Source organism: Myodes glareolus, chromosome 22 (assembly GCF_982192425.1).
Source record: "Myodes glareolus chromosome 22, mMyoGla1.1, whole genome shotgun sequence".
Taxonomy (NCBI): Eukaryota; Metazoa; Chordata; class Mammalia; order Rodentia; family Cricetidae; genus Myodes; species Myodes glareolus.
Genome location: NC_142047.1, coordinates 35,515,578 through 35,541,465, shown reverse-complemented (window position 1 = coordinate 35,541,465; position 25,888 = coordinate 35,515,578). Strand labels below are relative to the sequence as shown.

General features: G+C 46.6%; 4 protein-coding genes across 12 annotated transcripts in view; 1 reads left to right on the top strand and 3 right to left on the bottom strand.

Annotated features, from left to right (window-relative positions):
• Positions 1 to 505: 505 nt before the first annotated feature.
• On the bottom strand, positions 506 to 12,037 carry Dpep2 (dipeptidase 2). 6 transcript variants are annotated; one of them, XM_085681651.2, is made up of 12 exons: positions 8,609 to 8,766; positions 8,497 to 8,524; positions 7,619 to 7,936; positions 7,003 to 7,129; positions 6,583 to 6,712; positions 6,362 to 6,503; positions 6,039 to 6,108; positions 5,660 to 5,836; positions 5,242 to 5,326; positions 2,503 to 2,578; positions 967 to 1,102; positions 506 to 855 (listed from the first exon to the last, which is right to left on the bottom strand). In XM_085681651.2, exons 3-12 carry the CDS (start codon positions 7,915 to 7,917, stop codon positions 613 to 615), a joined length of 1,485 nt encoding a protein of 494 aa, XP_085537777.2. In that variant the 5' UTR covers positions 7,918 to 7,936; positions 8,497 to 8,524; positions 8,609 to 8,766; the 3' UTR covers positions 506 to 612. The 6 variants fall into 6 exon arrangements, with proteins under 6 accessions (XP_085537777.2, XP_085537775.2, XP_048293008.3 ...); XM_085681649.2 differs by lacking the exons at positions 8,497 to 8,524; positions 8,609 to 8,766 and adding an exon at positions 11,899 to 12,037; XM_048437051.3 differs by lacking the exons at positions 8,497 to 8,524; positions 8,609 to 8,766 and adding an exon at positions 8,778 to 8,844 and having other exon boundaries at positions 6,583 to 6,685.
• A 681-nt stretch (positions 12,038 to 12,718) lies between these two features.
• On the bottom strand, positions 12,719 to 18,042 carry Dpep2nb (DPEP2 neighbor). Its single transcript, XM_087900231.1, has 2 exons — positions 17,976 to 18,042; positions 12,719 to 13,046 (listed from the first exon to the last, which is right to left on the bottom strand). Exons 1-2 carry the CDS (start codon positions 18,040 to 18,042, stop codon positions 12,736 to 12,738), a joined length of 378 nt encoding a protein of 125 aa, XP_087756357.1. The 3' UTR covers positions 12,719 to 12,735.
• Positions 18,043 to 21,987: 3,945 nt separating this feature from the next.
• Ddx28 (DEAD-box helicase 28) lies at positions 21,988 to 23,865 on the bottom strand. The gene has a single exon (XM_048437044.3). The coding sequence runs from the start codon at positions 23,848 to 23,850 to the stop codon at positions 22,201 to 22,203; it is 1,650 nt and encodes a 549-aa protein (XP_048293001.3). The 5' UTR covers positions 23,851 to 23,865; the 3' UTR covers positions 21,988 to 22,200.
• The window catches only part of Dus2 (dihydrouridine synthase 2), a 44,136-nt gene continuing 42,106 nt past the window's right edge, over positions 23,859 to 25,888 (top strand). For 2 of the 4 annotated variants that reach the window (XM_048437047.3, XM_048437046.3), the window contains exon 1: positions 23,860 to 23,974. The gene's annotated coding sequence lies outside the window, so the exon portion shown is untranslated. Of the gene's footprint in view, positions 23,975 to 25,888 lie in introns of all 4 variants that reach the window. The other 2 variants (XM_048437048.3, XM_048437045.3) reach the window with 2 other exon arrangements.

Here is a 25,888-nt window from a genome sequence, read left to right as displayed (position 1 = left end):
TTATTGCAGCTGCTATTAATTTGCAGTCAGGCCCTGGGCGTTGGATGGCATGGATGCCTAAGCAGTTTGTACCTGGTAAAGAGGACCTTCCTGACTGCTGAAAGATCACCACATCAAAACCTGTCCAACCAGCAGAGGCCCATGACCCATTATGTGTCCTGGAGTTCTGGTCTTTGTCCCAAGAAGAATGAAGGTTACTCATGGTCCAGCCAGGTTCCCTTCTTAGTAACCTAAAGAATTGCTTGAGAGATTGTATGGTGGGAATCAGTGGTTCAGTTTGTGTATTGAGGTGAAATGATCAGAATGACCCCTAAATTCCAGACCTCTCCCTGAAGCCAGACCCAACCCATCAGCTTCATCCGGTGTTGGGCCCGGCCACCTAGGTGGTACTGATCACTGACAACTTCCTTGAGCAAATGGTGGCTGAAAGGCCACGTTCCACAGACCACGAGCACTGGGAGCCCGTGTTACCCTGATCTGCCACAGAGAAGGACGCTCACATCTGTTTCTACATTAAACACATTTACTTCCATTAAATGTTTGCTCCTGCACAAGTGGAGGGGAATCGAGGGTACCAGAATGATAACAGAGAGGGCTGCGTGGATCACAAAGTCATACAATGAGGCCTAGAAAGGCTGTAACAATGGTGAGGATTGGGGCTATGTGGGGAGAAGATTTTGAGTGTAACTCCTTGGATGATAACTTGAGTGTATGATGTGTTGGGATCTCTGATTGGTTCTTTTCCTTTTGCCGTTTCTCTTGTCGACGTGGCAAGACTGAGTGACAAGCACTGTCCAGCTGCTCTTCTGGAATCATGTCTTCCAGAGGACTTTGCCATCTGCTTTGCTCCCGGACCTGGAGGTGACAGTTGTCAGTCAGCAGCTCTTCCGGGTCTCCTGTAGCCCGCTAATGCTACGAAGGCCCCTGCACAGATCCATGCCCCGCTCCCTTGCCGCCTCACCATACCTGTTCCACCTGTCCGAAGACGCGCAGCAGGTTTCCTCGAAGGACACCCTGCAGCTCCTGTTCATTCCAGCCCCGTCTCAGCAACTCCTCTATGAGCACTGGGTATGTAGACACGTCCTCCAGCCCCTGAGGGAACCTGTGTAGTCACCAGCAGGCGAGCCTCAGACCGGTATCCTAATCCAACTGAAAACCTCAGCTCTATCTGAGTTGCACCCTCAGCAATGGTCATATGTGGGGCTGGAGACTAGGAAGGGGTAAGTAGTTTGCTCCAACCTAATTCTTCAGAGGTCTCAAAATCTCTTTTAAAAAAAAAAATAGGCAGTGCTATAAATCAAACCTTGGGACTCTTAGATAAGCAAGTGCCCTATCACTCCTAGCCCCTTCCTTGAATAGCTCCTAAAACTCCCTAAATGGTGCTTTAAGATTTATGCCTTCCAGTCGGGCAGGGGTGGTGTGCGCCTTTGTGCGCCTTTAATTCCAGCACTTGGAAGACTGAGGCAGGCTTCAGATCTGAGTTTGAGGCCTATCAGGGCTACATAGTGAAACTCTGTTTCAAAGTCAAACAAACAAGAAAAGATTTATGCTCTCTAATAAATGCAAATATGCCCTCTGTTTAAAAAAAAATCTGAAGTTGATTCCTAGAACTGGGAAAAGAGAAAAGAATACTGAAGAAACAAAAGCAGGGGCCAATAATTGGTTCAGTGACTAAAGGCCTGGCAACCTGAGTGCCGTCTCTGGAATCCACACGGGAGAAGAAAGGACTGACTCCTACCACGCGTGTGCCCTAGTATGCACACCCACTCCACTTCCCCAGTAAGAAATATTTTTTTTTAAAAAAAGAAAAGGAATAGCCAGGCAGTGGTGGCGAACACCTTTAATCTCAGCATTTGTGAGGGAGGTAGGTGGATCTCTGTGAGTTTGAAGCTAACCTGGTCTACAAGATCTAGTTCCAGGACAGCTAGGACTGTTACAGAGAGAAACCTTGGCTTGAAACCCTCAACTTCTCAAAAAAAGAAAAGAAATAGTTTGAAACCAGCTTGGGATTCATAGTGAGATCCTGTGTCCAAAATAGAAACAAACAAACAAACAAACATAAAAGGAAGGGAGGGTGGGAATGAAGGCAAGAAGTTTCCTGGGAACTGGCAGAGAAGCCGGGCGGCGGTGGTGGTGCACACTTTTAATCTTAGCACTTGGGAGGCAGAGGCAGGCAGATCTCTGAGTTCAAGGCCAGCCTGGTCTACAGAGTGAGTTCCAGGACAGCCAGGGCTACACGGAGAAACCCTGTCTTAACAACAGCACCGAGAACAACAGCTGGCAGAGAAGATAGTCCGCTCAGAGGTCTGCAGTGGGTGCACGGGCTAAAAAAATGAGCTTTCTCAAAGTACCTTAATGAGGGCCTTGGGCTGAAGACATACACGAGAGCACAGGAAAGAGCCCTGGGGATGGAGAGATGTCAAATGGGCAAAGCCTAAAGGCCGTGAGGACCTTGATGCGGCGAGAGCAGCTTCAGATCAGCCACGGATCTGAAATACTCACCGCGCGGCGCCATCGTAATCTCCACCAATCCCGATGAACTCAGGTCCAATCACTGCCTTGATGTGGTCAAAGTGATCTGGGGAAATGGACAGTCAACAGAATGGGGCTTTCAGGGAAAGAGTGGCCCTGGAAGTAGGTTTGGCTGATCCCATTCCTTCTTAGATTACAGTCTAGGATTTTCTTTCTTTCTTTCTTTCTTTCTTTCTTTCTTTCTTTCTTTCTTTCTTTCTTTCCTTCCTTTCTTCCTGCCTTCCTGCCTTCCTGCCTTTCTTTCTTTCTTTTCTTTTTTTATATTCGTATATTCTTTTTTTATTAAAGTTTATTAATTTATAAAAGTTTCCATTTCCGCCCCTCCTCCCAACACCCTCCCACTCCCTCCACTCCCTCTCCTCCTCCCTCTCCATCCCTAAGAGCAGTCAGGGTTTCCTGCCCTGTGGGAAGTTCAAGTTCCTCCCCCCTCCCTCCAGGTCCAGGAAGGTGAGCATCCAAACAGACTGGATCCCAAAAATCCAGTATATGCAGAGGAAACAAGTCCCAGTGTCATTGTCAATGGATTGTTTTCTGGACAAAGGAGAGGGTGCCTGAACCGGCCTTGGCCCATAACCATACTGATGAATATTTTGCATATGACCATAGAACCTTCATCTGGCGATGGATGGAGATAGAGACAGAGACCCACATTGGAACACTGGACTTAACTCCCTTGGTCCAAACGAGAAGCAGAAGGAAAGAGAACGTGAGCAAAGAAGGCAACACCAGAGGGAACCTTCACCCGTTGATGGATGGAGATTGAGACAGAGAACCACATTGGAGCATTGGACTGAGCCCCCAAGGTCTGTCTTTCTTTTCAAGACAGAATTTCTCTGTAGCTTTGGAGCCTGTCCTGGAACTAGCTCTTGTAGACCAGGCTGGCCTCGAACTTACAGAGATCTGTCTCTGCCTCCTGAGTGCTAGGATTAAAGGTGTGCACCACCACTGCCTGCCTCAGTCTAGAATTTTCATAAGCCTTGACTTTGCAGGGAACAGGCTCCAGCAGCCTGGGCTCCTTCCCAGTCAGTTCCCACCAAGTGAGTATCTCTGACTGGAAGAGACTGGTATTATTTGCTTCAGTTGACCTTACTCTGGCTTCCTTTTCTTTTATTTATTTTTCTTTTTCTCTTTTGTTTTTCTTGTTCTCCTTCACCCATTTCAGGAAGCTATCTTGGCTCTTAGAGAGCTTAATAATACTCAGTCTGAACATTTTCTTGGCAAGAATCTTGCCCTTGACTTGCCTATTTACAACAAAGCCAGCAGCATGCTGCGTGATATTGTAAACAGTTTTGCCAGGGTAATATTTATGAGGCCTTCCTTTCTGAATAGTGCCCATCTTCCTGATGTCTACAGTATTATCCTTTTCATAGATTTGTATATACGTGGTCAAAGCAGCAAATCTATATTTCCTAAAAGGCCTAGAAAGAGCTGGAGAGATGGGTCAGTGGTTAAAAGCAGTGCCTGCTCTTCCGGAGGACTTGAACTGAGTTTGATTTATAGCATCCACAGGTCATCTATATTTTCAGTTCTGGAGGGTCTGACATCCTCTTCTATCCTCTGCAGGCACCAGGCATGTCTGGGGTACACAGACATATAAAATCAAAACAAACAAAGAAAAGGCCTGGAGAAGTTACAGAGGGTGGCTTTCTTCTTTCCTTTTGTGTTTGGCATTTTTGGTGAATTACTGGAAGATGGCATCTGTGGCCCAGATTTCTGTAACTGTAGCTGTTACTCCACACACAGTCCTGGCACCAGAACTAACACCAGCTGCTCTAGACTAGGCTTCAGGTTGGAGTGAAAGCGTTTAGAGGACCACTGATTTAGTTCATATCCAACCTAATTCATCTCTGACTCCAGTCTGGAAAACCTGGCAGGGCCTCCTTTGGACGAGACTGAAATCAGAGACAGGTAGGATAGCCCATGCAGAACTACAGATAGTTGGCACATCGCTCTAGAATGGACCCCAACTCCGCCTCACAAGGCAGTTTGGATTATTTGACTCTGGTTCCAAGGTCGTACTAAAGTTCTCTGTGTCTTGCCCATCATGGACATTTCTTCAAACCTTCCCCCCCCCCCCCCGAGACAGGGTTTCTCTGTAACTTTGAAGCCTGTCCTGCTGGAACTAGCTCTTGTAGACCAGGCTGGCCTCAAACTCACAGAGATCCTTCTGCCTCTGCCTCCCAAGGGCTGGGATTAAAGGTGTGTGCCATCACTGCCCGGTTTAAAATGTTCTCTTGAGACAGGGTTTCTCTGCATAACCTTGGCTATCCTGGAACTTGCTCTGTATTAACAGCTAGTGAGGGCAGGGGGAGGGGTCAATCCAGGCCTTCATAGGAGCCACGTGCTCTACAAATGGAACTACAGCATTTTTGTCTAGACTGCTAAGGCTGTGCTGACACCCCGAAGTCTTCGGGTCAAACTCAGCACCATTCAGAAAGCCTAAGGAGGAATGGCTTCCAAACCTTTATGGACCCTAAGCATGGGCCCTTGCTGGGATTTACCTCAGAAAGTAACTTTCCCCCCTTTTCCTCCCTCTGCCTGTCTCCCCTCATCCATCTCTCGCCTTCCCTCATCACTGAAGATGCTGATGTTTAAGACTTGTTTCTTGTTGTGTTGTCCTTTCAAACTCCAATAAGATTGTCTTTGGTGTTTAAAAAAGAAAGGAAAAGAGAAAAAGATATGCCAAGAGGCAGGTTTTGGGAGACTCACCTCCCACAGTGGACACGTTGGCTAAGGGGTTGCACTGCAACACCCCTACAGAGAATGTCACCATCACGATGCCACCGTTCTTCTTCTGCAAAGATGGTCAAAAGGACACTCAGCTTGGCTCCCCAGCATAATTATGTGTCTACCTACACCCTGTGAGAAAGCTCTGGTTTGTGTCAATGAGCAAGACTTAACTCTGATTTAGGTGATGTCTTGGCCCTAAATTTGAGGGGTAAAGGAATAATTATCTGGAACAACTTCCTCACCCCACGACAGAGAATTTAGGGGCAATGGACTGTGGGTTTGTGAGGTAGTGAATGGTCAGTCTGGGGGCTGAGGGGACAGAGGGGACAAGTTTCAAGTTCAAGGCCTCCTGGTTTGAATTTCTTGATTTAGGTCCCAGGGCTAGAAGGTTTCTCACCAGAAGCCGCAGGATGTCATCAGGAAGATTCCGAGCATTTCTGCACACACCCCTGGCAGCCGAGTGGGAGAAGATCACAGGTGCCTGGGACACTTCCAAGGCCCGCCGTGCAGTAGCATCCGAAACATGGGACAAATCAACCATCATACCCAAGCGATTCATTTCTGTTACCACTTTCTGTGAGGGCAGGTTAGGAGGAGGTCTCAGGGGGTACATACATGCATGCATTAGTCATTCAGGAAAGGGGTACATGCAGGGTACATAGATGCATGCATTAGTCATCCAGGAAAGGGGTACATGCAGGGTACATACATGCATGCATTACTCATCCAGGAAAGGGGAACGTGCATTTGCGTGGAGTATCACCCAGAGTCCTTACTTCGCCAAAGCTGGTCAGTCCTTTGACTCTGCTGTAGAATGAGTGGACGTCCTTAGATGAGCTCTCTGCCCTGCAGGACAGGCAAGAGACAAGCTAATTAGTGGTCATGCCCTCCAAACTCTTCATTACTGCAATCCTGCAGAGCTAACTCAAAAACCCTGGTTGGACTGTGCCTGGTAAAAGGAGGAATCCCAATCTTGCCTTATAAACCTCAACTACCAGCCCCTGTATGCAAGTCCCAGGTGCTATCGGTAAACCTTGATCTGTGTCCGCAAGGGCAGCTTTCTGCTTCAGCGGGCTCGCACCATCTGCGCTGTGCTCACCAGGGTGTGTTGCAGGTGTGTGTGAGTGTCAGGTAGCGCACCCCCAGCTGGTAGAAACTTCGAAGCACGGAGAGGCTGTTATCTAGTGAGTGGCCGCCCTCCACACCAATGAGGCAGGCCAGTTTCTGGGTGCTGTTCAGAGCTGTAGGCATAGGTCAGGTGATTATATCCAGGAGTAGTAGTTTCATCCAGTCCCCAATACCCTAAAGAAGTCCACTTACCCTTAACGGAGGTCACAAGCTCCAGCTCAGAATAAGAGGCACACATTCTGTGAATGAGGTCAATCTGTTCCAGTGTGAGGCGCAAGGCATCCCGGTCCTGGGTCTGGCATGGTACGTAAGCAGACCAGAACTGGAGGCAAAGTCAGGGGTTGACTTGTGCAGGGGAGCAACCTGGGCCTTTACAGCTGACAGACTTGTGGGTCTAAAGACCACTTATAATGAACGTATTTTTGCTCTGTGGTACTCTCATACCCACTTGCTGGCTTGCTACTGACCCCTCTAGCCACGGCATCATATTGTTTTTTTAAGTCACTATAGTAACAGAGTTCCCATCTGACTAACTTGTCATTTCTGGGGCCCCAAGTTCTCCAACCTTCCCCAGCAGCCATGCTGGCATTTGTGTGTGTGTGTGTGTATTACCTGGGCTCCCACAAAGCCAGCTCTCAGCCTATTCAGACTTGTCTGGCCGTAGGTGAAGTTTCTCAGGTCAGCATCCTGTAGCCCACTCCAGTAAAACTGCCTCAGGACAAGAGGCAGGTCGTTGTGACTGCAGGAGAGCCAAGAAAGAGCTTAGCTCAAACAGAATTGGTTGGATGGTATCCATCCTGAGTGCCTGTAATCCCAGCACTCAGAAGGCTAAGGCAGGAGCATCATTTAAAGTTCCAGGTCAGTCTAGGATACATGGTAAGTTCTGGAGCAGCCTGGGCTTGAAAGAGGGGCATACACACACACACTTACACACACACACACACACACACACCACTCACTGGACACATGGCTCTACCTCTTTGGTTTCCAGGTCTAGCAGAAATAATTCCTTCTGCTACTCCTAACCCACGTTGTTACCCAGACCATACTGAGATGCCCTAAAGCCTGGGTGGGCTACCAGAGAAGGAATGATAGAGAAAGGCCAACCACTGATGATAGCGGACAACATCTAGAAGTGGGTAGTAGGAGAGGACCGGCAGGTTCAGAACCTTCCGCAGCTCAGGAGTATGCTCAGCCCGGTTTCAGTCCCAAGCCATCCTTTCCATACCCGTCCACAAGAGGGAAGTCTTGCATTAGGGCTCTCGCGCGATCTCGCAGGTCTGGAAAATTGGAGTTGCCGGCAGTGGTTGAAGTGCTGGAGGTGCTGTCGGGCTTGATGAGGGCTCTGGGAGTACTTGGTGCAGTGGACGCTCCAAAGATGCCTGATTTGGTCTGGATCCCCGTTAGAGGCTGTGACGGCCCTAACAGGAGCAGCACCAATAGGAACACTGAAAGCATTGGGCTGAGCATCCGGTGACCCCCGAGGCCCATGGGTCGCATCTTGCTCAGGGTGGGGCAAGCGATCATAGGTGAACGTCTCAAAAGCCTGAGAGGGACAAAAGGTGACGATGTAATCCCGACCCTCAATTCACGAAGAGACTCACGAAAAGACCGGGTCTAGTGAGAAGGGGTTTGAGGTCAACGGATGAGGCGCAACACAGCCGCCAGGGGGACCTACAACCCTACTATCCTAATCTCTAAGGGCACTTCAGCAGGGCAGGCTAGTTGAAGCCGGTAGCACTCAGTTCAGCTCCTCTCTGGGCGTCCTTTGTCCCATGCCTTCTCTTCTGTTTACTGTTCCCAGTCAATCTCGGTGGCTTCTGGCTGTTTCTAGGGATTGCTCTCCAAGAAAGCGGACCTGTGGTAGTCTTTCACACAACGAAAGTGAGCTCTTTGCAAGACCACATCGTGTCCCTGACTCCCAGCCAGCAACTGGGAGCTACTCAGAGCACACACCTCCATACCCCAACCCCCTTCTGTCATCATTCAAGGTGACGACTGCTCTCTTCCTCTGTTGATGCTGTACCTGCCTAGAACTCTCACCATGACCCATCAGAGATGAGAACTGAATACACACTAAGTGGTGCGCATTCAGGGGATACTTACTTAGTAGCACAGGCACAAAGTCGATTAGCTAGTGAAATGGAAGGAAATGAAATATTTTCCAGGGCAGCAGAGCCCCATCTTAGCACCTTCTTCCCCGGGGCTGCAAACTTACCTCCCACCTCAGTGCGGAAGCCAGGGCAGAAGTATGAGTTCTAAGGTCTGGCACTTGTGTCTAGTGGCTTTAAACACCTTATCTGTGGCTCTTGTGGCCTGAGCTCTGCCAGAAACTGCGGGGGCTTAGTTTCCTTCCTTGCAAGCCCCACCCTGTTCCCAGCCCTCACCCTTTCTCTTCTCCAGGAACACCCCCAGCCGCAGAGACACACAGGCACACACATACACGCGAACCAATGCACCCACGGGGCATGCGTTTTTGTAGAAGTCCAATGACGGGACTTCTCTAAATGACGTAAAGCCCCTTCAAGAGCTCTGCTCACACTCTACCAGAAAACTTTTGCCGTTCCTGTCAATCACTCAAGATTCTGTCGTGATCCCTGCTGCTAGTGGAGCGGCTCCATTTTCTGGACCCTTCCTCAGGTGACATAAGCACTTTGGATATATGAGAAGCCCTCTTTTTTTTTTTTTTTAAAAAAAAAAACTTGGTTTATGTGGTAGAGAAGCCCTGTTAAAAAAGGAAATGGAGGCTGAACATGATACCAAATGCCTTTAACCCCAGAACTTGAAAGGCAGAGGCAAACGGCTATGTGTTCAAGGCTAGCCTGGTCTACATAATGAGTAGACCAGATAGAGTTACAAAGTGAGTCTTGTCTCAAATGAATAAATATTAAAATTTAAGAAGGAAATGAGAAAACTCTTTGAAAAGCAGGCAGAAATCTTGGACTACACAGCAGGGATGGATTTGTGTCTCCAGGACTGCACACTAGTGCCTGCTGTCTGTGATAGTGCTACACTCAAGGCAGTCAGCTCCTTGCCTGCTGCTCACTGGCAGGCCCACTACAGAATGTGTATTCCTTTAGGGTCAGGCCAGGGCACTTTTCTGCCCATCCCAACTCAGGCCCAGCTCCTTACCTTTCCCCTCCCCCACTGCCAAGTGGCAAAAGGGAAGAGAAACTCTTAGACATGTTGGTCTCCATATCACAGTTGTGGGTTTGAGGGTAACCTCCTATTTGTTCCATTCCTAATAAGCCCCAGGAAGCTGAGGGGAAGAAAAAGAAGAGGGCTCCAAATGTTCTCCTCAACACTCTACGTCTTATTTTTTGAAGCAGGGTCTCTCACTGAACCTGAAGCCCACCGTGTCAGCTGCCCCGACTGACCAGCCAGCCCCGGGCATCGTCCTTCCTCCGTCCCTCCCTGCCTGATGCTGGTATTATATAGGCTGATGTGCCTGATATTTTCCCTGTGTGCTGGGGATCCGAACTCAGGTCCACATGCTTACACTTTACCATCTTAGCTATTTCTTCCACCTCTGCTACAGGTTGTTTTTGAAATTTTTTAATTACATTTATTTACTTACTTTCCTGTGTGGGTACTTGTGTGGAGGTCAGAGAAGAACTGGCAGGCGTTGGTTCTCTCTTTTCATCATGTGTGTGTGTGTGTGTCAGAAATCAAACGCAGGGTGCCAGTCTTGGCAGCAAGCACCATCATCTGTTGAACTGTCTTGCTGGCCTTATTTTGTTTCAAAAAGTTTTTAAATTTATTTTTTATTATTTTGTGTGCATGAGTACTTTTCTTGCATGTCTGTCTGTCTACCACATGCATGCCTGGTGCCCTCAGAGGTCAGAAGAGGGCACTGGACCCTGTGGAACTGGAGTTACAGATGCTTGTGAGCCACCATGTGGGTACTGAGATCTAATCCTGATCCTCTGGAAGCAACAAGGGCTATTAACCTCGGAGCCACCTCTCCAGTCATGGCCCTATTTTAAAGCAAACCATAGGGCTGAGATGTAGCTCAGTAGTAGAAGGCTTGTCTAGAATGTGCAAAGCCCTAAGTTTGAGCAACAGTACTAGGGATGAGAACAAAAAATAAAAATGTAAAGCAAACCACAGATGTATATTTCATTTCTATGGAGGCATTTATCTCAGAAGGCCAGGACCCTTGAAAAAACAGATCACTAGAGAGGCGTCTTCAAAATCTCATAATACATTTTCTGAGGTTAACTTTTTATGTATATGTGTGTTTGTGTACGAGTGTGTGTACATGTGCTATGGCACAAATGTGAAGGTCAGAGGACACTTTGTGGGTATCAGTTCTTTGCTCCACCATGTGTGATCTGGGGGTTAAACTCAGGCTCGGTGGTGTTTGGTCAAAAGCATCACCCCAGCTCCCTAGCACTCTTTTATACAAAGAGTCTGGAATATTATATTTGGGGGCCTCATCCCAGTCCCTGGCACCCATCTTTGGAATGGAGCAGGAAGCTCCTTTCTAAGCCCCCTCCCCTGGGAGTTGCCTTGGTCTGGACTCCACCTCCAGGAAAGCCCACCAAGCAGTGACCCAGCCCCAGGGAGGGTCAGGACCACTCTCACAGGCTATTTAGGCTGCCCCACAGAGAATGAACACATGGTCTCTGGTTTTCATGTGGTCTCCCCTTCTCTCTTTTCCTCCTCACCATGCTTTCCGGGTGCCATCTGGGAGCACTGCATTAAACATGGGCATCTTTTATTCTGTCTGATTTGGTCTGATTGAAATTATTTGCATCGGTGGAGAGACTCTTCTAAGAAATGTTCCTAGCGGGTGGCAGACACCTTTACCTACCTGCTAACAATCTGCCATCCCTAGGGTTTTTGTTTTTTTTTTTTTTTTTTTTAAAGACAGGGTGTCTCTGTAACCCAGGCTGGCATGGAACTTACTATGTAGTCTGGGTGATTCTCAAATTCACTGCAATTCTCTTGGTGCCTCAGTCTCCCAAGTGCTGAGATTACAGGTGTGTGTCACTATACTGGACTTCACGAAACATCTTTATTGTCCCAAACTATCCTGTTCAAATCCTCATGATGGCCTATTTTCTAAAATTATTTGAATTTTAGTGTAAAAATGATACAGCATATTGAATGTGGTTGTTATGGTTTAGTTTGAGTTCTAAAGAAAGCGAATGCTTTGAAACTGATTTACTGAAAAAAATTGCTGGGTTTTGTCTTTGGTGTTTTCCATGTTTTTGAGTTTACTAATTATATCCTATGGTATCTGATGTGTTTCTCTGCTCCTTGTGTCTCCTATAAACTGGAATATGTGAAGAGCTTTTTCATTTTTACTTGTTTTATTTAGAGGTGTAGAAGCTCTCTGTGTTACCCATCCTGTCCATCTACATAAACAGTCCTCCCTCCTCAGCCTCTGACTAGCGCTTCAGGCATGTACCAGTGTGGCCAGTTATAGGAAGGAATTTCTTGTCTGTTTTGAGACAGAGTCTTACTATGTAGACCAGGCTGGCCTGGAACTCAGAGACCTACCTTCAGTGCTGGGGTTAAAGTGTGTGTCCCTACGCCCGGAACATAGGAAGCTCTTGAAGCTGTGTTTCCAGGGCTTCACCTTGAAAACTTTTGCTGATTCGATGTTTAAAGCTCTTCTCAAGAGTAGGAGCCAGAAAGAAGGTGTACCCTGGGGATCCTTGTAGGCACAGGACTTTAGGAACCGGTTTCTCTGTGAAGGAATTTACTTCGGAGGAGCAGGAAGGCTTGAGGCTTGGTCTTGAACTTCAAGTCCAACATTGGTCACAGAAAATCACTCTCTTGGACAGAAGGGACCTCCCTGGAGCAGTGCTGGCTGTGAGCCTCAGGCAGGGGGTGGGGAGGTATTTGCTGTACTTTTCCACAGTGTTCTTACCCCAGGCAGCAGGTCTCCCTGGGGTTCTTCATCTGCCTCTTGAGCCTTTAGACAGGAGCCTCCTTAGTTAACTGCTGCTAGTTTCTTCTAGTTTTAGGAAGTGCAGCCACACCTGTCCTGTGCTGCTGGCTGCTGGCTTGGTTAAGAACAGAAGTCTGCTCACAGAGAGAGCCCCAGCTTGGCCCCTCTGTGTCCTCTCAGCGCTTGTCTCCTCCACTCACAGCCGACTGTCCCTTTTCGTTGCCCAAGAAGACTCTAGAGGACTGAAGGAAGGGGGCTGTTCAAAGCAGTTACTCCTCTCTGAGGCTTCTTGCTCGTGGCTAGTTGGCATGCAAGCAGATTCCTGACGCAGGCGCAGGCACAACAGTTAAAGTTCTAGCTACTTTGGTGGTCAGTGGAGGTCATTGCTGAAGAGGGCTCAGTCATCTGAGGCAGCCACTGGCCTGTCCTCTGGGCAGTGATGCTCAGGCAGCGTGCTTCTGTGGGACTACCCCTTTGCCACCATACTTCATTTTCAGGCGAGGAATTTTGGCACTAGGACACCCCAGATCTTGGTCTGACTCTTCCTGAACTCTCTGTCTCTTGCGAGCCCGCCTGGGTGCTGGCTTCTCTTCCTCAGCCTTTGCCGGGGTGGCCAGCGGAGCATCCCCATAGACACGGTAGCCTCCAATCAGGCAGTATGTCTCTCCATGCCAGGCTATCTGGGCTTGTGCGTGCTCTCTGTAGAGGACATGGTAGTATCCGGGGGAAGGGGGGGCTGTGGGAGGAATGGGTGCTGCAGGGAAAACCAGAACTGATCAGTCCCTCCTGCTCCATCCTCTGTGCTGCAGAGCCCTTCCTCTCAGGTCCCTTCCTGTCTCTGCCTGAAGCCCTCCTGTCTGCTTGGCATCCCAGACACAGCCTTGCCTGTCACTGCCGTGGGTCCCCTTGGAGGGAGCTTCTGTAAGAGCACTTGGCTTCTGGGGAGCCAGTGGCAGCTGTGTGAGGCCTGCATGTGTGGCCCATCTCCATAAAGAACGGTAGACCCTCAAGCTAGCTACAGCTGAGACCCCCCCTTCGTTTCTCCTCCCACAAATGAGAAGGATTTCTAAAAGCCTGCTGTTTCTGGGCTGTAATGAGTACGTTTGGAAAAGCGGTGTAAGATAAATTTGTTAAGAACTCCTCCCATTGTGGTTGGCTGCCCCTCTTGGGATCTGTTCATTCCAGCCACACTCAACTGTAGCCCTGTTTTAGCTAGATTTTGGTATGCTTTTTTCTTTTTTGAGACATCATCTTAATATACTGAAAGCTATAGCTACAACTGGTCAGATAAACCATTTCATAGATCTATAACCGTCCAAGGAAATAGTAACAGTCATTAAACCCAGGGTCAGCAAAAAAATCCAGGATCAGACAATTTTAGCGCAGAATTCTACCAGACTTCCAAGGAAGAGCTAACCAGTACTCCTCAAAATAGTCCACAAAATAGAAACAGAAGGAGCATAATCAAATTCATTTTATGAGGCCATAGTCACAAACCTGATACCTAGTCCACACAAAGATTCAATAAAGGGAATTACATTGTGAACACTGAAGCAAAAATACTCAATAAAATACATGCAAATGGAATCCAAAGACACATCAAAAAGACCATATAGTGACATATTATTTGTGTTCTAATAAATAAAGCTTGCCTGAAGATCAGAGGGCAAAGCAGCCATACTAATCAGTCACACAGGTCAGGGATTGGTGGCACATACTTTTAATCCCAGGATTTGGGAGACAGAGGCAGACAAATCTCTATGAGACCCTGGACTACACAAGATTGTGTAGAGAAACAGAGCTCATACAAAAATGATCCCAGCACTTGGGATCACATGGCTTTAATCCCAGCACTAGGGAGGTGGAGGCAGCACTAGGGAGTGACTGGGCAGAGAGATGAATATAAAGGGGAAGAGACAGGAACTCAGTGGAGTGTGGAATCTGAGGTTGGTGGAGAGCATTGTAGGATCGCCCCTTTGTTTGTCTGAGCCCTGGCACAGGTAAGATCTCTCTAGTGGCTTGGCTGTTTTGCTTTTCCTATCTTCAGGTTGAACCCCAATATCTGTCTCTGAGTTTTTATTATTCGTGCTACAAGATCATCCACTGTGATCAAGTAGGCTTCATCTCAGAGATGCAGGGATGGTTCAATGTATGAAGATCTGTCAATGTAATCTACCATATAAACAAACTGAAAGAAAAAAAAAACATGATCTTTTCATTAGATGCTGAAAAGCCTTTTACAAAAATCCAACACCCCTTCGTGATAAAAGTATTGGAGAGATCAACGATACAAAAGACATACTTAAATGTAGGTATAAGAAAGGCAATTTACAAAAAAAAAAAAAAGAAAGGCAATTTACAGCAAGTCTTGCCTCCCTGTTGGGATTAAAGGTGTATGTCACCATGCCTGGCACCATTCCTTGTTTTAAGTTGTATTACAGAGCTATAGTAGTAAAAACTACATGGTATTAACATGAAAACAGACAGGTTGATCAATGGAATGGAATCAAAGACAAACATAAATCCATATGAACACCTGAGTATTAATTAAGAAGCCAGAAATATACAATGAAAAAAAGAAAGCATCTCCAACAAATGGTGTTAGTCTAAATGGATGTCATCTTGTAGAAGGATGCAGATACATCAATACTTATCATCCTGCACAAAACTCAAGTCCATGAGGATCAAAGACCTCAACATAAACCAGATACACTGAACCAGATAGAAGAGAAAGTGCCTTGAACATTGGCACAGGAAACCACTTCCTGAATAGAACACTAGCAGCACAGACCCTAAGACTGGCAATTAGTCAAAGGGACCTCATGAAATTGAAACATTTCTGTAAAGCAAAGGACACAGTCAATAGGACAAAATGGCAGCCTACAGAATGGGAATTTTTTTTTTTTTTACCAACTCCACACCTGTAAGAGGACTAATACCCTGGTGTGGGAGAATTGTCTGTATTCTGTCAATCATATTTTAATAAAACGCTGATTGACCAGGCAGGCAGTATAGGCGGGAAAGCCAGACAGGAAGTAGGGGTGGAGCAAAGAGACTGGGAGTATTCTGGGACACAGGAAGCTCTCTCTCCACTCCTGCGCAGACCACCGAAGAGGCAGCATGTAACTTGCCCAGCTGAGAAAGGTACAGAGCCATGTGGCTAATGTAGATAAGGATAATGGGGTAACATAAGTTATGAGTTAACAAGAAGCCTGACCTAATGGCCAATCAGTTTATAACCTTATGGAGTCCTGTGTGTGATTTCTCTTTGGGATTTGCCGGTTGTGGGGTACAGGGCAGGACAGAAACTCCAACAAGCCAACCGGCATGTTACAATACCCAAAATATATAAAGAATTCAAATATATAAAGAAACCAAATAATCTAAACAGTATTCTCAACAGAGGACTCTCAAATGACTGAGAAACATTTAAAGAAACATTCAAAATCCTTAGCCATTAGAAAAATGTGAATCAAGTCAGGCGGCAGTGGCAGTGGTGTAGCCTTTAATCACAGCACTTGGGAGGCAGAAGCAGGCAGATCTCTGTGAGTTCAAGGCCAGTCTGGTCTGCAAGATACAGAGAAACTCTGTCTCAAACCCCCTTCCCCAAAAGTAAATATGAATCAAAATGACTCTGAGATTCCTGACACCTGTCAGAATGGCTAAGATCATAAACACAAGTGACGTGACAGCTCATGCTGGCGAGGATGTGGAACAAGGAGAGAACCCCTTCACTGCTGGTGGGAGTGCAAACTTGTACAGTCACTTTGGAAATGTGACAGTTTCTCAGAAAATTGAGTATTGGCCTATTTCAAGATCCAGGCATTCCTCTCCTGGGCATATACCCAAGGGACACCCCATCATACCACAAGGACACTTCCCCAACTATGTTCATAGCATCTTTATTCTTAATAGTCAGACTAGAAACAACTGAGCTGTCCCTCAACTGAAGGATAGATAAAGAAAATGAGGTACATTTGCACAATGGAGTATTACTCAGCTGTTAAAAATGACATTATGAAATTTGCAGGCAAATGGATAGAACTAGAAAAAAATCATATGTGGTTCAGTGCCGCGCCCAGTCTCACGGCAACTTGTTCTGCTGTGTTTGGTTGATATCCCTGGGAGGCCGGCTCTTTTCTGAAGGCAAACAAAGGAGGGGTGGATCTGGGGGAGAGGGACTTGGCGGAGAGGAGGAAGGTGAAGCTGAGGTTGGGATGTAGTATAAGAGAGAAAAAAAAGAGTGGTATTTGAACTTCTTAACCACCGAGCCATCAATTTGCCAGTTTATAAACAGTTTCTAAACCCTAAACCCTGTCTTGAAAAACAAACAAACAAAAAGAAACCTATTCCCCCCCCCCCCCCAAAAAAAGAAAGGTAGATAGATGTGCTGGTGCACACCTGATTTTAGCTCCTGGGAGGCAGAGGTTAGAGGACTGTCACAAGTTGGGGCCATGCCTTATCTACATGCAGAGTTGTAGGCCAGCTGAGTCACATACTGACATTGTCTCAAACAAAAACAAAAATCTATGTGTATAGCAGAATATCATCAGGCTGACTGCCTCCCCTCCCCCACAAGTCATGTTTGGTTCTATCCTAGGTCTCTGAGTCATCCAGCCTCTGGGTTCTGGTGTCCAGGCAGTGCTGGGATGGGCTTACTCTCCTGGCATAGGTTTTAGGCTAGACCTGTCATTGGTTGGCCACTCCCTCAATCTCTAGGCCACCCTTACCCCAGCACATCCCATAGGCAGGACAGTTTGTAGGTGGAAGGTTATGTGGCTGGGTTGATTTCCCACTCCCTCCACTTAAAGTCTTGCCTGGTTACAGGAGATAGCCAGTGGCTCCTTATCCACTCTTGCTAGGAGTCTTAGCTGGGATCATCCTTGGAGATTCCTGGGAGATTCCCTTGTGCCCGACCTAGGCATTCAGCATATATGTTACAGTTGTGTAGCTTGGTTCTCTTGTCAGACTCCCGATAGTGGGAACAGGGGCTGTATGTGACTCTTTTACTGGCTTTTGGGACCTACTCCTCATACTGGGTTGCCTTGCCCAGTCTTAAAACATTGGGAGGTGTCTAGTGTTACTGAAGATATGCCATGTTTTGTTGATACTCACGGGAGACCTGCCCTTTTTAAACAGAAACTGAGGAGGAGTGGATTGGGGGTAGCTGGGAACAGAGGGGTGGAGGTGAGAGGAAGGGACTGGGAGGAGAGGAGGGAGGGGAAACTGTGGCCAGAATACAAAACCAAACAAACAAACAAACAAACAAATAAATACACCAAGAAAACAAAACAAAAGTGCTGGGAATGGTGGCATACACCTTTAATTCCTGCAATCAGAGGCAGAGGGAGGCAGGCAGATTTCTGAGTTCAAGGCCAGCCTGGTCTACAGGGTGAGTTCCAGGACAACCAGAGTCAGAAACAAAGACTCTGTGAGGTGGAAGGGGAATCATTTTATAGCCCAAAGGGAAAACTAAACTGATGAAGATTAGTTGCCCAGAGAGGATCTGTTATTTGTCCTCAATATTTAGCAAGAATAGTTGGTGTATGAGTCAGTGTTACAATTTCCCTTACTCATGGTTATAGAAATTCTGAGGGATGACAAGCCTCAGAGAAATATACAGTCCCCAGTGAAGTTACATGTATACCAAAGGCTCTTGTGCAGATGCCTGGTCTAGATTTACCTGAATAACAGCCCTCACAGGGGATAGAGGACAAGTTACAGTTAATATAGAAGATCCGGTCAGTCATTCTCAGACAGTCAGACTCGCATCCAGTACAGAAACGATAGGAATGTTTTTCCTAAGGCATCCAAGTTTCTATAGTTACATGGCCACGGAAACTGAGAGCTGTGATGTCATCACTACCTACTGAGGTCACATATGGAACATATGGAACAGACCTTGAGATTTTAAGGAGAGCAGGGCAAAGACAGAGAGGAACCCTGGATAGGGTTCTTCCACACCATCTACCTAAGTAGCCACTCCCTGTGGATCCCTGTGGAGCACTTCTGGTGGTTACAGTCCCAGTGGCCACTAGAGGGTATGAGAAACACAAATTCTAAGATTGGACAGAGTGAAGATTAACCTTAACTAACCCCTAAGCAACAGAAAGGCAGAAGTTTGGGTGGATTAGAGAGCCAGAGAGCATGGGTGTGGTGGTGCACACCTTCGGTGCACTTGCAGGCAGAGGCAGGCAGATCTTTTGAGTTTGAGGCCAGCCGAAGCAATATAGCGAGACCCTTAAAAAAAAAAAAAAGTCAAATCTTTACAAGTGCAAAAGACATACCAGCTAGCAAAAACGAAAGGCAAGGGCTTGGCTCAGCAGAGAAGAGCACTGACTGTTCCTCTACAGTACCTGGGTTTAATCCACCATTCACGTGCTAACAGTCTGTAACTCCAGTTCCAATGGGATCCAACACCTTCTGGCCTTCAAGGGCACTGCGTGACTGTCGTTCTCAAACGCGCGTGCAGGGAAAGCATAAACATAAAATAAAAACATAATCCCCAACACACAGACCACACACACAAAACCAGGCTTCTACTGACTTTGTTCTGTCCAAAGAATACAGTCGTAGAACTTTTATCTTTTTACAATTGAGGTCTCAAGAAAATTTAAGGAGTAGGCTTTTGGTATAAAGATATATTCAGAGTGCTCACCTAGCCTGCAGGAAAGTCCTTGGTTCCATCCCCAGCACCACATAAACCAGAATGCATACTCTTGTAGTTTCTGCTCTTAGGAGTGGATGCAGCAGGATCAGAAAGCAGCCAGCAGAAAGATGGCTCAGTGGTTAAGAGCTCTGGGTGAGCTGGGCGGTGATGGCACACGCCTTTAAGTCCAGCAGGCATTGGTTTGGGAAAAAAAAAAAAAGAGCACTGGGTGCTCTTCCAGAGGTCCTGAGTTCTATTCCCAGTAACCACATGGTGGCTCACAGTCATCTATAATGAGGTCTGCTGCTGTCTTCCTGGAGTGCAGGTGTACCTGCAGATAGAGTGTTCATAAACATAAAATAAATTATTAAAAATAGTTTCCTTTCAGGGGGGAGGGGACAGGCAGGGAAGGGAGCAGAGAAAAATGTAGAGCTCAATAAAAATCAATAAAAAATTACCATTAAAAATAGTTTCCTCTCAATAAAGAAATCTATTCAATTTTTTGGTTTTTCAAGACAGGGTTTCACTGCATCTTTGGAGCCTGTACTAGAATTAGTCTTTTTTTATATAATTTATTTTTATTTTATTTGCATTGGTGTTTTGCTACATGTATGTCGGTGCGAGGATGCCAGATCTTGGAGTTACAGACAGTTGTCAGCTGCCATGTGGGTGCTAGGACTTGAACCCAGGTTCTCTGGAAGAGTAGTTAGTGCTCTTAACTACTGAGCCATCTCTCTAGCCCCCTTTTTTTAATATTTATTTATTTATTATGTATACAATATTCTGTCTGTGTGTATGTCTGCAGGCCAGAAGAGGACACCAGACCTCATTACAGATGGTTGTGAGCCACCATGTGGTTGCTGGGAATTGAACTCAGGACCTCTGGAAGAGCAGGCAATGCTCTTAACCACTGAGCCATCTCTCCAGCCCCCGGAACTAGCTCTTGTAGACCAGACTGGCCTTGAACTCACAGAGATCTGCCTGCCTCTGCCTCCCGAGTCCTGGGATTAGAGGCTTGCACCACCACTGCCTGGCAGATCTATTCCATTATTTAAAAAAGACTTAAGCAGGCATGGGCTTCCTCCAATAAATGTAGCAGTAATAATAAAATGCTGAAGTAGGAAGATCAGTATGTGTTCAAGGTTAGCCTGGATTACATAGTAAAATCCTTTCCAAACTGCTGAAAATGAGTCATATATGCCAGCACAGTCAACTTTAATCCGAGCACGTGTGAGGCAGAGGCAGGAAGAGCTCTCTCTGAGTCTGAGACCAGTTAGGTCTACAGAGCAAGTTTCAAGCCAGCAAGCTACATGGTAAGATCTGCCTCAAAAAACAAAAGCAAAATAACAAAATAAAAAACTGAAATTGAAAAAAAAAAACAAAAAAACCTCAAACCTGGTCTCCTATCCCTGCCAAATTCAAACAATGAAATCTACAGGTTTACCCGAAGTCACACAGACACTGTATTTGTTTTTTAGAAAACTTCCTTTTTACATTGATTTTTTTGTTTGTATGTCTGTGTGTGTGCCCATTTGCCACAGATTAGTGCTGAGATCAGAGAACAAATCGCCTTTCGACATGTGGGTTGTTAGACTTGATGCCGGGTGCCATAGTCACTTAGTCATTTCAGTGGCCCAGGATCGGTGTTTTCTTCAGCAAGACTATGGCTTCATATTGTTCATGTTTGGATTCCAGACTTACAGCGTTCAGAAACACGATGACAGGCTCCTACTGTAGGTGTTGTAGATCATTGTATTTAAAGTTGACATACACTGGGAGGATGTTAAAGGTGCTCCAAGGGAAAACAGTTGTCATTGATTTTACAAAGTGGGATTAGCAGAATATTTTTGTAGAAACAGTATTTATGCAGTGACATAAATGGACAACCCCTCCACTTCCCTTTTCAAAACAAAAAACAATAGTGTTTGAGATGCAGCTTAGCTCAGCAGTAGAACACTTGACCAATACACTTGAGGTTAAAGTGCCAGTATGGCAAACAACCATGACAAGAAGAAACAGACCAAACAGGGCTTGGATAGATGGCTCAGTAGGTAAGAGTGCATATTTGCAGAGAGCCAGAGTCTGGTTTCCACCACCTTTATGGGAACATTCAGTTAAATATAATTCCACTTCTAGGAATCTCACCCAATCTTCTAACCTCTGAAGGTGCCTGCTTCATGTGCTTCATACAGACACACATACAAATAATTCAAAATTCAATAAACCTTAAAAAAAATAAACCCAATCCAAGCCAACAAAATCCTACATTTGATGAAGTGTAAATCCTCAAAATCTACTAAATTCTGTTCAGAGGGTGGTTACTGTTAGGGAAGTTCACACAAAACCATGATTAGCTAGGGGTAGGGACACAAGCCTTCAGTCGTAGCATTTATCAGCCAGGTTAAGATCAACAATGGTCCACATGTGGGTGACACATGCCTTTAGTTCTAGCACTCATGAGACAGAAACACACAGTTTTTTTGTGAGTTAGGAGCCAGCCTGGTCTATGTAGTAAGTTCCAGGACAGTCAGGCCTACATTAAGAGATTCTGGGTTTGTTTATTTATTTATTTATGTGTGTGTGTGTTTTATTGTGTTTTGGAGACAGGGTTTTCTGTGTAGTCCTGGCTGTCCTGGAACTTGCTGTGTAGACTAGGCTGGCTTCAAACTCAGAGATCCTTCTGTATCTGCCTTCTGAGCGCTGGGAGTAAAAACATGTGCTACCACTTTTCTGTCTTAAAAAGACAAACAAAAAATTAGAAAAAAAAAAAGGGGGGAGAAAAGGATCACTAAAGACTAACTTGAGCTAATGACACACAGTGAGTTCAAGTCAATTGTGAGCTACATAGTGTCAACCTGTTTCAAAATACACAGATCATTTCTTGTTAGAAATCATAACATGAGGTCCGTTGAGATGGCTAGGTGGACAAGGGCACTTGCCAAGCAAGTCAAGTGAGCCTAGATCCCTGGAACACCCAGAAAGGTGGATTGGTTACACAAAATTGTCTTCTGACCACACACACATACAAAGAAGAAAAATGAAATCATGACATTAAACTCCACTTTATTTATTTATTTTTTAAAATATGTTAGTCTCCAGTTCTGGCCAATAGCTTACTTTTCAAATCTCCAAACAGTTCACCACGTTTTAATAGAGGCAAGGGGTGGTGTGGTGATCCGATGTCACCCCCTGACCAAAGTATTCAACCCTCCTGAGTCCCCAGGAAGATCCCTGTTTTAGTATTCCAGCCAGCCAAATCTCAGGCTTGTTGAGGCAAAGGGTCTTTCACTGAAGAGGCTAATCCTGGAAGGCTTCTTCTTCGACGAGCTGCCAGCTCAATTTTCTGGACCAGGCTCACATCCCAGGGATGGGTAACAAAACTGATGACGGTCCCTGGCACTTCACTGCCCACTCGACCCACCCTTCCTGCTCTGTGGATGTAATCCTGCAGAGTAGGGGGAAAATCATAATTGACAACAAGTTCCACATGGATGCTATCTAGACCTCGGGATGCTATGTCTGTGCAGACAAGGACGTCTTGGGAGCCTTTTTGGAATCTCTGGAAGATGCCGGCCCTCATCGAGGCTGGCATTTGCCCTTGCAGTCTCAGATGTTGGATTTTGTGGTCATCCAGAATATATCCCAGCCAGTTCACAGTGCTAGAGCTGTTGCAGAACACCAGGACGGTTCCTGAGGCTTTTGTCTTATTTGCTTTGTCATGCTGTTTGAGGATCTGAACCAGTTCTGTTACCTTCTCCGCTCCCTTTAGTCTCATAAATGTCTGTCTGACATGAGGCATGATGCAGTGGAGCCTGGAGCTGGTGACGGTGGTGAGACAGTCTGGGCTGGTGACTTTACCCAGCAGTTTGTTTACGCCTTCTGGAAACGTGGCTCCCACCATCACTAACTGAGCTTTGGGATTAAAGGGGTCTTCTAACTCAGCTGGACTTTCTGCTATTGGGCTCTTTCCCAAGATGTAGTCCACAAGTTCCAGGAAGCTTTCATCCAGCAATGTGTCGGCTTCATCCAGCACGAGGAAAGAAAGATGCTGCAAGCTGACCAGTTTACTTTTCAGGGCCTTCCACAGAGCCCCTGGAGTGGCCACAAGCACATCTGCTGATGGTAGTCTACACAGCTGCAGTTTGAGCTTACTCATGCCGAGGCCGCCTCCAAGCTCTATCACCTGTAGGCCCAAGTACCGACCCAATGACTGGGCCACGGCCTGCACTTGCTCGGCTAATTCTCGGGAAGGTACTAGAACCAAGCCTCGGGGAGCTGCGGAACTGCGGGAGTCCAGGCCTGGTCCTTTCAGAAGACGTTGGAATAGGGGCAATAGGTAGCTGAGGGTCTTGCCACTACCAGTTTCGGCAGCGCAAAGAAGGTGGCGGCCACGAAGCACTGGGGGAATGGTTTTCGACTGCACCGAGGTTGGCCGAACGACTTCGGGTGCAGCCTCCTGCAGCGCGAGCAGCACTCGGGGTTCCAGACCCAGGTCCACGAAGCTGCCACGAGACGAGAGGTTCGTCAGCGCGGGCGTCTCTTGCTGCACTCGCTCTATGGAAAAATGATCCCGACGCGATCGCCGATGCTTCCAGCCACGCGAAGCCAGTGGCGCGCACTCCCAACGACCCAGCGTGAGGCGCGCGGGCTGGTTCAACTCCGGCCGCCGCGCCGAGACCAGCAGTGGACCCGGTCGCACTAGCACCGGCCGTGGGAAACTCCCACGATCGCTCTGTCGCTGTTGCTGCCGTCGCTGCAGAGCCCGCGGAATGCGTACCACTGGCAAGGGCTCATCGGAACTGTGCACCGCTATGTTCCGTCGGGGCTCCAGAAGCAACCGAACCGCTAGCGACAATAGTCGCATGGGCCGGGCTAAAGCCATGGTTCCCTTGATGCAGAAGAGGCGCATGCTAGTGACGTCAAGTGCGCGACCGTGGTCTTGAGTACGGTGGCTGGCTCAGCTCAGTGTGGCGTGTGGCGCTGCAGCATCGTCCGGAAAGAGGGAGGATTCTTAAGAGTTCAGTGGCTGCGAGGTGTGTAGGTTCCTATCGCGCATGGCTACGTCCAGATTGGGGTCATCTTTAGGGAAGGGTGCTCGGTGGAGGCAGGAGCCGGGGTCGCCAATAGGAGGTGGCCGTGGGGCCCAGGCTCAAGGCATCAGGAGTGAGGATGGCCTCTCAATTGGGTGCTCAATTTCTGACATTCTTATTTGTGGTCTTCATTGTCCCTGTCAAGCGTCCCATAAGACTCCAAGGCTGCGGAGTGCGGCGATGTTTTCATACATGTGCGCTCGGCTCAAAGCCTGGGTGATTCAAGTGTGTTGAGAGACTGAATGAACAGTAGGCCGGGGGACTGATGCAAAGGTTGGGAGTCCGGTTCTAGGCTTAACCCTGTTTCTAGTTCAGACTCCATAGTGCTTGCTGGTGGCCTGCTGCTTATTTCATCTCTGAAGTAGGAGATAAGGTCTCAGTTCTTTTAGAAGGAGTTTCTCGTTTTTACACGTTGTCCCGTCCTTTCCAGGCAAACTTCACCCTCCTTTCCTTGTAACCCCTTCCAGCTTCTCATACCGGACTCATCACTCTTGATATCCATTGACTTCTCGGACAGATCTACATTGCCTGAATAGAAGTAGTAAGAAGGGTCCCGTTAGCCTTATGGAGTGATTAAGCTTATCTCACAAAGCAGACTTCTTAACTTGAATTTGGTGGTTCAGGTTATTTAATTTTTTTTAAATTATTCTTCTTGGACACATCTGGGAAAAATGGATGTCAGATATTTTATATAGTATAAAAGGCTTGGAGTGGGAGATAAGGTCGATGTTCGTGGATTGATTATCTGGAAGGTATTTATTTATTTATTTATTTATTTATTTTCGAGATAGGGTTTCTCTGTAGTTATTGGTGCCTGTCCTGGAACTAGCTCTTGTAGATCAGGCTGGCCTCGAACTCACAGAGATCCGCCTGCCTCTGCCTCCCAAGTGCTGGGACTAAAGGCGTGTGCCACCACTGCCTGGCATCCTGGAAGCTTTCTAACATCTGGAGGGAGTTTTTTTTAAAAAATATTTATTTATTTATTATGTATACAATATTCTGTCTACATGTGTGCCTACAGGCCAGAAGAGGGCACCAGACCTCATTACAGATGGTTGTTAGCCACCATGTGGTTGCTGGGGATTGAACTCAGGACCTCTGGAAGAGCAGGCAATGCTCTTAACCGCTGAGTCATCTCTCCAGCCCCCAGGAGGGAGTTTTTTAATTTCATTAACTAGAGCTAGTCCTTCATATTTATAGGTGGACATCTGTGGATTTTTCCCACTGTAGAGTGAAAATATTCATGAAAAAAATGTGTCTGTACTAAACACATGTATACATTTTCCTTTAATGTTACTCTCTAACAATATAGTATAACAACTATTTACATTGTGTTTATATTGTATGAGTCATTATAAGTAACTTAGAAATGATTCCAAACATATGAGGATTGGGATATAGCTTAGTGATACTATGCTTGCCTACTATCATTTATGAAGTCCTAAATTCAATCTCCCAAAAAAGTATATAGATAGATATGTAGAAATTTTATATAAGGAGCTTGAGCATCTTCAGATTTTAGTGTCATTGAGGTTTCTAAACAAGTCCCTGATAGCTACCTATTGATGACTGTACCATTAAAAAGATCGGAATTTATTTGGGCATGGTGGCACATGCCTTTAATCCTAGCACTGAGAATCAGAGGCAGGCTGATTTCTGAGTTGGAGGCCAGCCTGGTCTAAATACCATTGTTAACCTGGACTATAATAGTGAGACCCTGTCTTTAAATAAAAAAGTAGGACATAGGATTTGATTTTCTACTTCTCTGTGGTAGTGGGGATGGAAGCCAGGGTCTTGTGCATGTGAACTGAGCAAGTGGTTCCCTAGTAAGCTACAGTCCCAGCCCTTGATTGTCAG